This window comes from Camellia sinensis, chromosome 12 (genome assembly GCF_055761805.1).
Source record: "Camellia sinensis isolate YWXY chromosome 12, ASM5576180v1, whole genome shotgun sequence".
Lineage (NCBI taxonomy): Eukaryota > Viridiplantae > Streptophyta > Magnoliopsida > Ericales > Theaceae > Camellia > Camellia sinensis.
In genome coordinates, this window is record NC_138972.1 from 70126109 (window position 1) to 70137077 (window position 10969).

General features: G+C 32.3%; 1 protein-coding gene across 1 annotated transcript; it reads right to left on the minus strand.

Annotated features, from left to right (window-relative positions):
- Positions 1-3908: 3908 nt before the first annotated feature.
- On the minus strand, positions 3909-10533 carry UNE7 (Core-2/I-branching beta-1,6-N-acetylglucosaminyltransferase family protein). The gene is made up of 4 exons (XM_028246483.2): positions 9805-10533; positions 9388-9463; positions 9179-9294; positions 3909-4693 (listed from the first exon to the last, which is right to left on the minus strand). Exons 1-4 carry the CDS (start codon positions 10280-10282, stop codon positions 4170-4172), a joined length of 1194 nt encoding a protein of 397 aa, XP_028102284.1. The 5' UTR covers positions 10283-10533; the 3' UTR covers positions 3909-4169.
- Between the last annotated feature and the right edge of the window lie 436 nt (positions 10534-10969).

Genomic DNA, 10969 nt, shown 5'->3' on the forward strand with positions numbered 1-10969 from the left:
GTTTTTGGTGAGTTGTTGATGCTCTGTTTTTTGGAACCATTGCTGTTGCTGTGGGTTTGGTCTCACCAATAATCAGAAATATAGAGAGAGAGAGAGAGAGAAGAGGCAAAGAGATAGAGAAGTTCATGTATGGCTCCAAAGAAGAATTTCGGGGTGAGAGAGAGTGGAGGCCGAGAGAGTGAGAGAGATAGAGAGAGCCCCCCCTGTTTTGTTTTCTCTTTTCTTCTACACTACACCACCACTGTTTATATTAATATATATATATATATATATATATATTTCTACTGAGCAGAAGAAGGGGAAAAAAATAAGAAAAATACATCTTCAATCCAATATGTCAAAAGTTGGATTAGTGGAAAGGTTTGTTATTGGTTTTTATTATTTATTTATTTATTTATTTATTTTGGTGCCATGTTTTTGTACTATTTTTTTTTATTTTTTTTATTTGTGTCTTGTTTTGGTGTAGATGTTTAAGATTTAGAATTTTTTTTTTTAAAGAGGTTTATTCTAATTAGATTTTTATTTTTATTTTAAATATTTTATTGTGACTAAAATAAATACATATCATTTAGTTGAAAATGATATTGCAAATAATTAAAAGTTATAATTGTGACTAAAATAAATACATATCATTTAGTTGAAAATGAGTCAAAAGTGCTCCTACATATCAAGATTTTGATTAAAATGTGACAAATTAAGGCTAAAAGAGTAAAAAAATGCATAAAATTGAGTTTTAGAGGGATTGCTAATGATTTTTAAAATTTCACGACCGCGACACTCGATTCCCGATACGTACCAGCCGATACTACCGATACCGAGACTCCGCGATCGATACCGTTACGTTACCCGATACCGCGATTTAGAACTATGGGCAATACAGAGGCTAGATCCTTCGATATGTCATCCCAATCATATCTGCCACTATTTGGCTCCTAACTACATCAAGTGGGTCCTCCACTACCACCGGTTGTTTCGTTCGCTCAGCGCCCATATTTGCAAGAATATCAGCGCACTTATTGCCTTCGCGCAAGATATTGCAAATGCACCTACAGATCAAGTGCCTTGAGTCTTCAACAATACTGTGGAAAGGGCATCTTTGAGGTGGTCCTTCATTGAGTAGTTCTTCAGGCGAAGTTGAATCAGCCTCAACTATTACTTCATACAAACCATTCTCCAGCACGATCGTTAACCCTCAATATATGCTCCACATTTCAGCTTCCAAACTTTGACATGACTCGAGTCCCCGACACTCCACAAAGCCACACACCTGTTTCATCTTTGAAGACCCCTCCAACCCCACCTTCTCCTGGATCAACTCAAGCGCATCCATCAGTATTGAGCTTGATCTTACCTGCAAGGGGGAATCCAATTAACCAAAGTAAGACATGGTCTATCAAAATTTAAAGCAATAACAAGTGTAACTTTTATCACAAAAAAATATATATAAAAATTTTTACTCTTCATAAGAGTATAACTTTAATTATACATAATTTTAACGTTCAGTTTGTATTATGAATTTAGATAGGAATTTAGAAAGAACAACAAAAAAGGTGTGTGAGAAGTTTAGATCATGAATTTAGATAAGAATTTTTATTATTTTTTTTTATTTTTTTTTTTAAAGGATCATGGATTTAGATAGAAATTTGAAAAGGAGAAAAAAATTCACTCACATTTTTCCTTCTCCTTTATAAATTTTTATTCAAATCTATGATTCAAACACAGTTTAAGGGTGTGCAACATAATTTCACCATTCATAACTTTCACCACAAGAATCTTGACTTTCCCTATGACGCACGTCATAACATTTTTCCTTTAAGACTATGTTTGGATCATATATTTAGGTAAAGATTTTGGAAGAGAAAGCAAAATAAATGAAATTTAGTTATATTTCATTTACATTTTACCCACTTCTTTCTTTTTTATTTTTTAAATTTTTATCCAAATTTATTATCCAAACACAATCTAAAATATCATATGTGATAAATTTGTCTATAAGAAAAAAATATAAGATTAGATTCACCTTTTGAGGCATTCACATAATTCATGTTTAGTTGAGAAAAATGGCTCATATTATAAAAAGAGTAAATTATGCAAATGGTCACTGTAATTTATATAATGTGTCAATTTGATTTTTATTGTTTTAATTTGTTCGATCTTACCCCTTAATTTAACGTATTGTATCATATTGGTTTAATAAATAACAGCTGTTAAGTTTGGTAGACAAAAAGTTGTCACATGTTGAAATGATCTTATAATTTACACGATGTGTCAATTTAGTCCTTATTATTCTAATTTGCTCAATTTTGACATGGATCAAATTGACATATCGTATAAACTACAAGCACCAACTGACACATTGTCTAAGTTTCCATCCACCAAACCTAACGGCCATTATTTATTGGACCAATATGGCACAATTCGTTAAATCAAGGGACAAAATTGAGCAAATTAAAACAACATAAACCAAATTGACACATTATATAAACTACAAGGACCATTTGCATAATTTACTCTATAAAAAATGAAAAATGCTAGTGACCCCAAAAGTTTTACCAAATTTTCTAGTATTACTCATAAAAAATAATGCTATAATCACTATATTTATATAGAAAATGCTATAAGTTTCAAATTTTCTACCAAACAAACGACCAAATATCTCACATGTATGTAGAGTCCGCAATTACCCTATTTATATATCACATTTAGTTAACTATGTGATGTGCCAGTATTGATAAGAAACATGAGCAATAAGATTCATGCAACGAATACAATTATGACAAATAACATTGTAAACCCAATATGACATAAACATACTCATTATAACATTACTATGAATTCAACCTCTATATGATCAATTTTTTTTACCTAGTGCATCCCCCCCTAGTTTATAATCAAATCGAGATGAGTAGTAGATTATGCAAACTAATATTATTTACTTCGGAGTTAAATTCAAACAAGTTTACTATGAATTCAACCTCTATATGATCAATTTTTTTTACCTAGTGCATCCTCCCCTAGTTTATAATCAAATCGAGATGAGTAGTATATTATGTAAACCAATATTATTTACTTTTGAGTTAAATTCAAACAAGTTTTAATTAGGCCAATCCCGAGTCGAGCTAAATAAACCAAAATCGAGTCAAAATATAAGTTATTTAATTAGGCCAATCTCAAATGAGTATCAATCAAGTTGAGTAGTTTGGTTATGGGAACAACTTCTCTCTAGCTGGAATTCCAAACTATAGCGTAATGTTGGGCCTCTATGAATCCACCACAAAGCCCACATCGATGATTTGAACATTTCAATGAGTAGAACTCGTCGAATATTTCATTCCTGTAAAAAATCACGTTGATCAGATATGAATAGCCACTTGATCAAATCACATTTGTATAAACAAATTATTTGTAGTATTGTAGTTACCATTGACACAAATTTAATTTGATCAAATGATTATCGATATCCAATCAACGTGATTTTTTCAAAAATAAAGCAATCAATTAGGTCTACACATTGAACGATTCTCATTATCGATGTAGATTCCATGGTAGGCCCACAGAGCCCAACAACACAGTCCAGTCCGATTTCAAACTAAAGAAAAGCCTGAGTTTTTGGTCATTTATAGTACGTATTACCAAATCGAGACATATAACCTAACTGAGCCTAGCAATAAATTGTTCAAACTTTATTTTAAAACAAAACTTTATTTTAGAACTAAATAAATTTTAAAATGTATTTAACTTTGATTTAATTATACAACAAGTTAATGTCAAAACAAACTTTTAATGTGCCGAACTCGAATTGCTTGCCCTAAATGACTTTGCCCATTTTTTTTCACTACATTTAGAATAATCTCTACCACAGCAGACCCCAGCATATCTCACTACTGTCTTCTCATTTCAGAATTGCCTTCAAAGCAAAAGCATCATAACAAATATATTGAAATACAAAGTAAAAAATCACATATCTATAGGTACAAGGGAAACATTACAACCCATAACCAGCTCTCTTCTGAAAAATTGTGAAATTTCACAATGAAGATATCATAACATCCTTTCAACCACCTAATTGTACAAACAATTTCAATGGCTAACTACTTACCCTTCCCACAGTATACCGGGTACTTTTAACATTATCCTCGGCTTTTATTCGTTCACACAGTTTCAAAAAATCATTTACATTGCCGCTTATTAAAGCTCTGGGCAGACGACAGTTTTGTCAGCAAAGTTCTCAACCTCCTCGACCCCGTCCCAGTTCTTAAAACACCATATTTCTCACTCTCCAAACCCGGACACGTACCATGTGACTTTCCAATTTCATCCTTAGAACACCAACCCCCATATGAGAATTGTCCACGACGCCTCTTGAGAAGATCGCGGTCTATCTTGTTAAGGACCGGGTCATTTTGCTTGAATTTCCTGGCGAATGGACGGCTACTTAGGACCATTCTTCTGTAATCTTTGAGTCCGAGGGACCTGGGATGTTGCTTTGGAGGATTATCCCAAGTGATGTAATGTAGATCGTGGTTCACCGTGGTGTTCTTGTAGTCCTGGGAGTTGCATATGAGGGTCTGGAAGTATCCCTCCGGAGAGGAGACAAAATTTGTGTAGTAGAGGAGAAGAGTCCTTGGTAGGTTGTCCCAACCAACTAAGCAGTACTCTGCAAATGATCTTGATAGTATTGTCCAAGCTGAACCTGCAAATATTGATGTGCAAATTAGCGAATCTGCATTTTTCAACTAGGCCTGTCAACAGATTGGATTTAATCCAAATCCGATACAATAATCCAATAAAATTTGAATAGATAAATCCAATAAAATCTTGGTTCGATTATTGTTGGATTGGATTCAGATAATCCAATCTGATTATCAATTTGATCTGATTTTCATTCTTACATTTTATATGTATACACACGACTATTATATTTTTAAAAAATGAGCACCAACTAGGGAAAAAAAAATTAAGAAAGTGAAATTCTAATTGTAATTATAAAAAATCAAAAAAAAAAAAAGAGTATTATAATAAATTAGGTCAGATTCAGATTACTTGAGATATCATCCGAATCCGATCTATTGACAGGCCAACCACAACCCGCATTAGTTAATCAAATGGTATTCACAACTCAAGCATAGAACAAACACCTTTCCAATTTCTATGAACATAATTCATGGTCAGTACAATTTGTTTTTGTTTGTGATTGCAAAGCAATGTGCTGTTAAGTGCTAATTACACATCCTGCTTCAATTAGTCCAATCTAAAAATCTATATCATTTTTGGACATTTTAAAAGCCAAAAAAGAGTGATAAATAATTTGTCAGTTTCAAAGAGACGATGTCTGTACAAGAAGAAAGTCAAAGTATTCCAACATTCACGTGCGTATTTTTCTTGATCACGGAACCTAAATCACCTATCCATCCGTTTGTGCCCTCTTCAAAATCATAAAAGCTTTGGAGCAATCACTAAGAATTAAAACATCTCCCTAAAATTACACTTAAAGTACGAAACTAGACTTGTTTTAGTTGACAAGGGTTAAACATGTTAATCTCAGCTAGAATGATTTTGAGATCTTCCTATGAAGCACGGATACTTCAAAAAGGGTGACGTATCCGTATCGGATACTTATCGGATACTGATACTCCTCGAATACTCGCGGATACGTATCGGATACTTCTTAATCAATTTTTTATTAATTTTGAAGTATCGGATACTTAATTTTGAAGTATCGGATACTCGAAGTTATATATTACTTATAATATTTTGTTTAGTTCTTTGATAAGAGGAATATAGTGAGAGTTAAAGTAATAGAATTTGTCAAATTGATGTATCCTTGTTGTCTCTCTCACTTCTCTCTCACTTTTTCACTCTCTCACGCTTCTTCTCTCTGCTCTCATTCTTTTTTTGGTGTTGGTATGTAAAGATGATGTTTAATTTGCATTTGCATTTGCTTTGCTTTTGCTTTTAGTTTTTGGATGTTTTATGAATGTTTGAGCACTTTTAGGTTAATAGGAATCCCTCTCCTTATTTATTAATTTACTTTAAGTTTTATGTTCATGCATATTACATTATTAAAATTATATAATAAAAAAAAAAAAATTATGAATGTATCCCCGCTGTACCCGTATCGTACTTTTTCAAATTTTGACATATCGCCATATCCACATCCCCATATCACCATATTCGTATCCGTGCTTCCTAGGCTATCATTGATGACTTAAAAAAGTATATTTGCTGAAATTTTTATTTAAGAATGGTTTTTTGGCTTTAGCTAAGGTCTTGTGATATTCAATGATGAAGGGGAACAAGTTGAAACTATTGACCTTGAAGACTCTTAGTTTTATAGAAATCTTTCTTCTTTATCAAGTTATCTTTTGCTTTAGGTTTTATTTTTATGCATACTGCATTACTCAAAATTGTTAAAATAATATTTTTTTTGAACGTATTCCCGTCGTATCCGTATCCTAGTTTTTCAAATTTTGTCGTATCGTCGTATCCGTATCGTATCTGTATCCCGTATCCGTATCCGTATCCGTGCTTCCTAATTATCCAAATTCAATATGATATGGTTGTTGAGCTCAATTTGGTGTGAAATTTGGTTATGAAAAAGGGAAATTGTAGAGTTAATAGTGGTAGCTTAAATAGTTAGGTAGGGTGATGAAATGCTCCAACAAAGTATTCAACTAGGTCTTTGATGCAGATTGTGACATAAATGAGCAATTGCATCAATCACCAACCAAACATATGACTAAATGCACTAAGCCAAAGAAAGGGTTTATGCCAAAATGTTGGATAATTAGTCATCAACTCAGTTGCTTATGTGAAAAAACATACATTCAATGAAACAAAATCAAATGACTCATCCAAGAATTGGGCTTCCTAGGGAGCTTCTTTCCAAGTTTGATTTGGTGGCCCAATTCATTAATGTGGGGCTTATAAAGTAATTTCCAATTGCTTAACATTTGGGTAAACCTTGACCCACTTTCAAGTTTCAACCCCTGCTCTGATTCAACTACTTTTAGTACTGTCTGTGGGCATTAAAATTGTACTACGGAGTTTTACTCAACCCTCGTCATCATTTCAAGGCAATTATTAATAGGTCCTGCTTATAACAGCTTTAAGGGTTGTCCATCAACACTACAAAATACTAAAATATTTATAATTTCAAAAATATTTTTATACATTTTAATACACTTTGATACATTTTTTATACATTTTTTTTTTTAACACTAACGACAGTCTATGGGTTATTTTTAACATTTTCCATCATTAATTTACCACCAGAAGTTGGGTATTGTTTAGCATTGGGATTAAGATGATGTTTATTTTGAAAATAAATAAAAGATATGTAAAATATTTTAAATCTGTGAAATATCTTTTTTTTTTTAATTTTATTTTTTGTACACCCTAAGTTTAAAATAAAGAAAAATAAAGCTGACACAAGAATCGTAACAACAAGAAATTATTCAATACTGTAAGAGCAAGTCTAGGTGATCCTCCAAAATAATAATTATTAGTCTATATTATGGGCCGTATTACTTTTGTGTTAGAAGTATAGAAAACAAGTGTCAAAAACACACCACCCAAAAAAATGAAACAAAAGATAAATAAACAGTACATTAGAGAGTATGAATAATGCTTGGGACCCCTTTTGGGGGTCACTCCTTACCCCTTTTGTCACGTGACGGGTGGTGATTGGAGGAGTAGGAAAAAAAAGAAAAAGAAAAAGAAAATGTAATCAATGAGAAAGAGAGGGATCAAAGGGGTGGAAGGAAAAGGGGGATGAATCATTGTTGTAGAGAGTATATGGTAAATATTTATTAGCACCAAACTGGGCCCTTAAGGATACGACATACATGTATTTTGATTTTATGCCATTGTCACATCATGATGGACCTTTTTCAAAGAAACCCATAAATTTTATTTTATTTTCTTTCGTCCATAAAATAAAATGCCATATACATGTTGTACTATGTACTTGGCACATTTATATGTCTGTATACCCACCAGAACTTCACATGCTATTGATAGGAAGTGTGTGTAAAGTCACTTTGTAAAAAAACACCCTGCACATAACTTTAAAAATAGCTTAATCAAAAATATAAAAATAAAAATCAATATGAATCTTTAAAAAAAAAAAAAAAATCAATAAACACATAACCGACAACAACAAAACTAATCACAAGAAATATAAAATTATTTCTTTTTTATGACAAGTTCTGCTGAACGACAATTTGTTAACACTTAATTTAGGCCTCGCGTGGGGTATTTTAAAAAAGTCAAAAAATTGAAAAGTTAAAAAATTATTTAAAAAATTAAAAAGTTATCACTATGCATCAAAAAAAATATTAAAAAATTAACTTTACACAAAATTAATTTTCAGACAACTCTAACGTCCCACAGGCAGAGCTGACTTTTTGAAAAAATTGCACTTATTTAGGTGCACAAATAACACGGTAATGTTCGGTCTGTAGGAGCCCATCACGGGTCCCGTTTTAATAATTTGAACCGTCAATTTGTAGAACTCGTCGAATACTATATGCCTATAAAAAATCACGTTGATCGAATATGGGTAACTATATGATCAAATCAGTTAAAATTTATAAAATGGATGGTGTTATAGTTAACGGTTGAAACAAAACTAATCTAATCACGTGATTTTTTACAAGCATATAGTACTCAACGAGTTCTACACATTGAACGATTTTTATTAGCAAAATGGGACCCACGGTGGGCCCCCACGGGCCGAACAACACCTCCAATTCAATGCTCGAAAAGGAGGGAATCATCTCTCAACCTACACTCTGCACGCGCTGTCCTGAATTCATCCCACCATACCGCCTATTCCATCCCAATCTTCTCCTATACACTAATTTATATAATTTTTTAATACACATTTTTTCATAAAAAGTTGAAAAGTAATTCCAAACAATCATATTTTTTCCTCAACTTTTTAGTTCGAAAAGTCAAAAAGTACACTTATTTAGGGCACCCCAAACAACCCCTTAACTTTTATTAATAATTTGTTAGTCATATACATAAAAAATAATAATAATAATATTTATATTGAAATGTATATTTTCTTCTTATTTTATTCTTCTATTTTCACACTGTTTGTAGTATTTCTATTCTTTTAACTTTTCTAAAAGAATAAACAAAAAAAATAATAATAAACAAATAAAATTACCTGTATAGAGCTTGAAGGATGTTGGGAGAGACCTCTGTTTGATAACCCACCAGATCTCTGATTTATTGAGACTATAGAGAGCTGGGTCTATTATTATTGGTTTTCCTCTCTTATTCCTGCAAAAGATTTGAACAAAAATACTAATTTTCTCACCCAAAATTTGAAAATCATATCTGTAGTACCTAAAAAAATTTGGGAAAATCTCATACAGTTTCCAACCCAAGTGACTGCTATGCTGTATGAAATTGAGATCTTTTGGCAAAGCAGAGAAAGCATGAATCAGATCTGAGATTACACCCAAAAAAAAAAGGTTCATCAGATTATCTCATCATAGATGTAGAAAAATTAAAATAAATATAGGAGGAATTGTGTTTTAGTGAGAAAAAAAAAATTCAAAATAATTGTAAAAATATAAAAATACAAGTGGGATAAGGTCACAGTTTTCACTTATACTAAAACACAAATTACTTGTACTTTCATGTCCGTAATTATTCTAAGTTTTTACCAATTCTCCCAAAAACATAAAATAATTTTCCACCCCACATTTTCCTTTCTTTTCCTTAAATCCAAACATAAACTAGGAGAACACAAAAACAAACAGAATAATAAGAGGGCACTCACCATACCATCTTGGGTTACTAAGGGATAATCAGAGGCACTAAGATTGATGAACCAATCCCATTTAGCAGTCCTCAAAAGCATAGACATTGCATGAAGAGTAGTAGCAAGCATGGTTGGACCTCTATAGGTCACCAAATTGGGTTTTCCCACAATCCAAACATTACCCAATTGGCCAAAAACTGGCTCAGAAGACACAAACTTAGCAATCTCCAAATGCTCACTCACAGGAGCACCAGAGTCCACATGAATCAAGTAGTAGTTCCCAGGATGATACAGTGCAAGAATCAAACGTTTGAGCTTGTGGGAATCACCTCTGGATGCGGAGATCAAGTAGGCAAAGGTCACTGGATAAGGCTTAGCATAGCTGGGAATGATGAAGGTTTTGCTTGGCTTGAAAATGGTGAGTTGGGTTGGGATGTAGAGGAGAGAAAAGATGATTGAAGTTAGGATGATGAGAAAGATTGTGAAAATCTTGATACCCATTGGAGTGGGAGTTTGTTGCAGCTTGCAAAGAGCATTGGACAGAGAGAGTAGTTGGGGTGTAAAAAAAAAAGGTTAGAGAAGGGAAGTTAAGTGTGGTGATTATTGGAGGCTTGAAAAGGGTTGGAGATAAAAGGTGGGGGTTGGGGGGAAGAGTGTAGATGAGACATATTGGAGTGGTGCCTTTCTTCTAAGGGAAGGGCTTCATGTGTCACTCACTATTAAGGGTTGGTGCTATATGCTTTTCTTACCATGTATTCCTTCCCACACTTTCTTAAAAAGAGAAAAAGGGGTTGTCTATTTTATTTATTCTTTGGTTAGTGGGTTACACACATATGACATTCACATATAGACATTAGAACATCTCTACTGGGGCATGGATAGATTTTTTTTTTTTTTTTTTTGGAAAAATTATATAAAAAAAAATCAGACAGTTTTAAAATAATTATATTATAGATAGAATTTTTTTTTTCTTTTCTTTTTTTTTTTTTTGCAGTCTAATAAGCAGAAAAGATTTGCAACACAAGAGACTTGTACTACTACAAAAATGAGAATATTTACTCAGTCTTGCTAAAAAGCAATTTCTACTCTTTTTTTTTTACAATAATTTTATTATGTTTTTATCATAAATCTTTAATTAGAACATAATCCAATGGTTAAAATTTAAAATTGAAATAAAATGATACTTTT

Coding starts and splice junctions, on each gene's coding strand:
- UNE7 (XM_028246483.2), bottom strand. CDS start 10,282: ATGGGTATCAAGATTTTCACAATCTTTCTCATCATCCTAACTTCAATC. Junction 9,464..9,804: donor TCCCTTAGTAACCCAAGATG/GTATGGTGAGTG, acceptor GTGTAATCTCAG/ATCTGATTCATGCTTTCTCT. Junction 4,694..9,178: donor ATCCTTCAAGCTCTATACAG/GTAATTTTATTT, acceptor CAATATTTGCAG/GTTCAGCTTGGACAATACTA.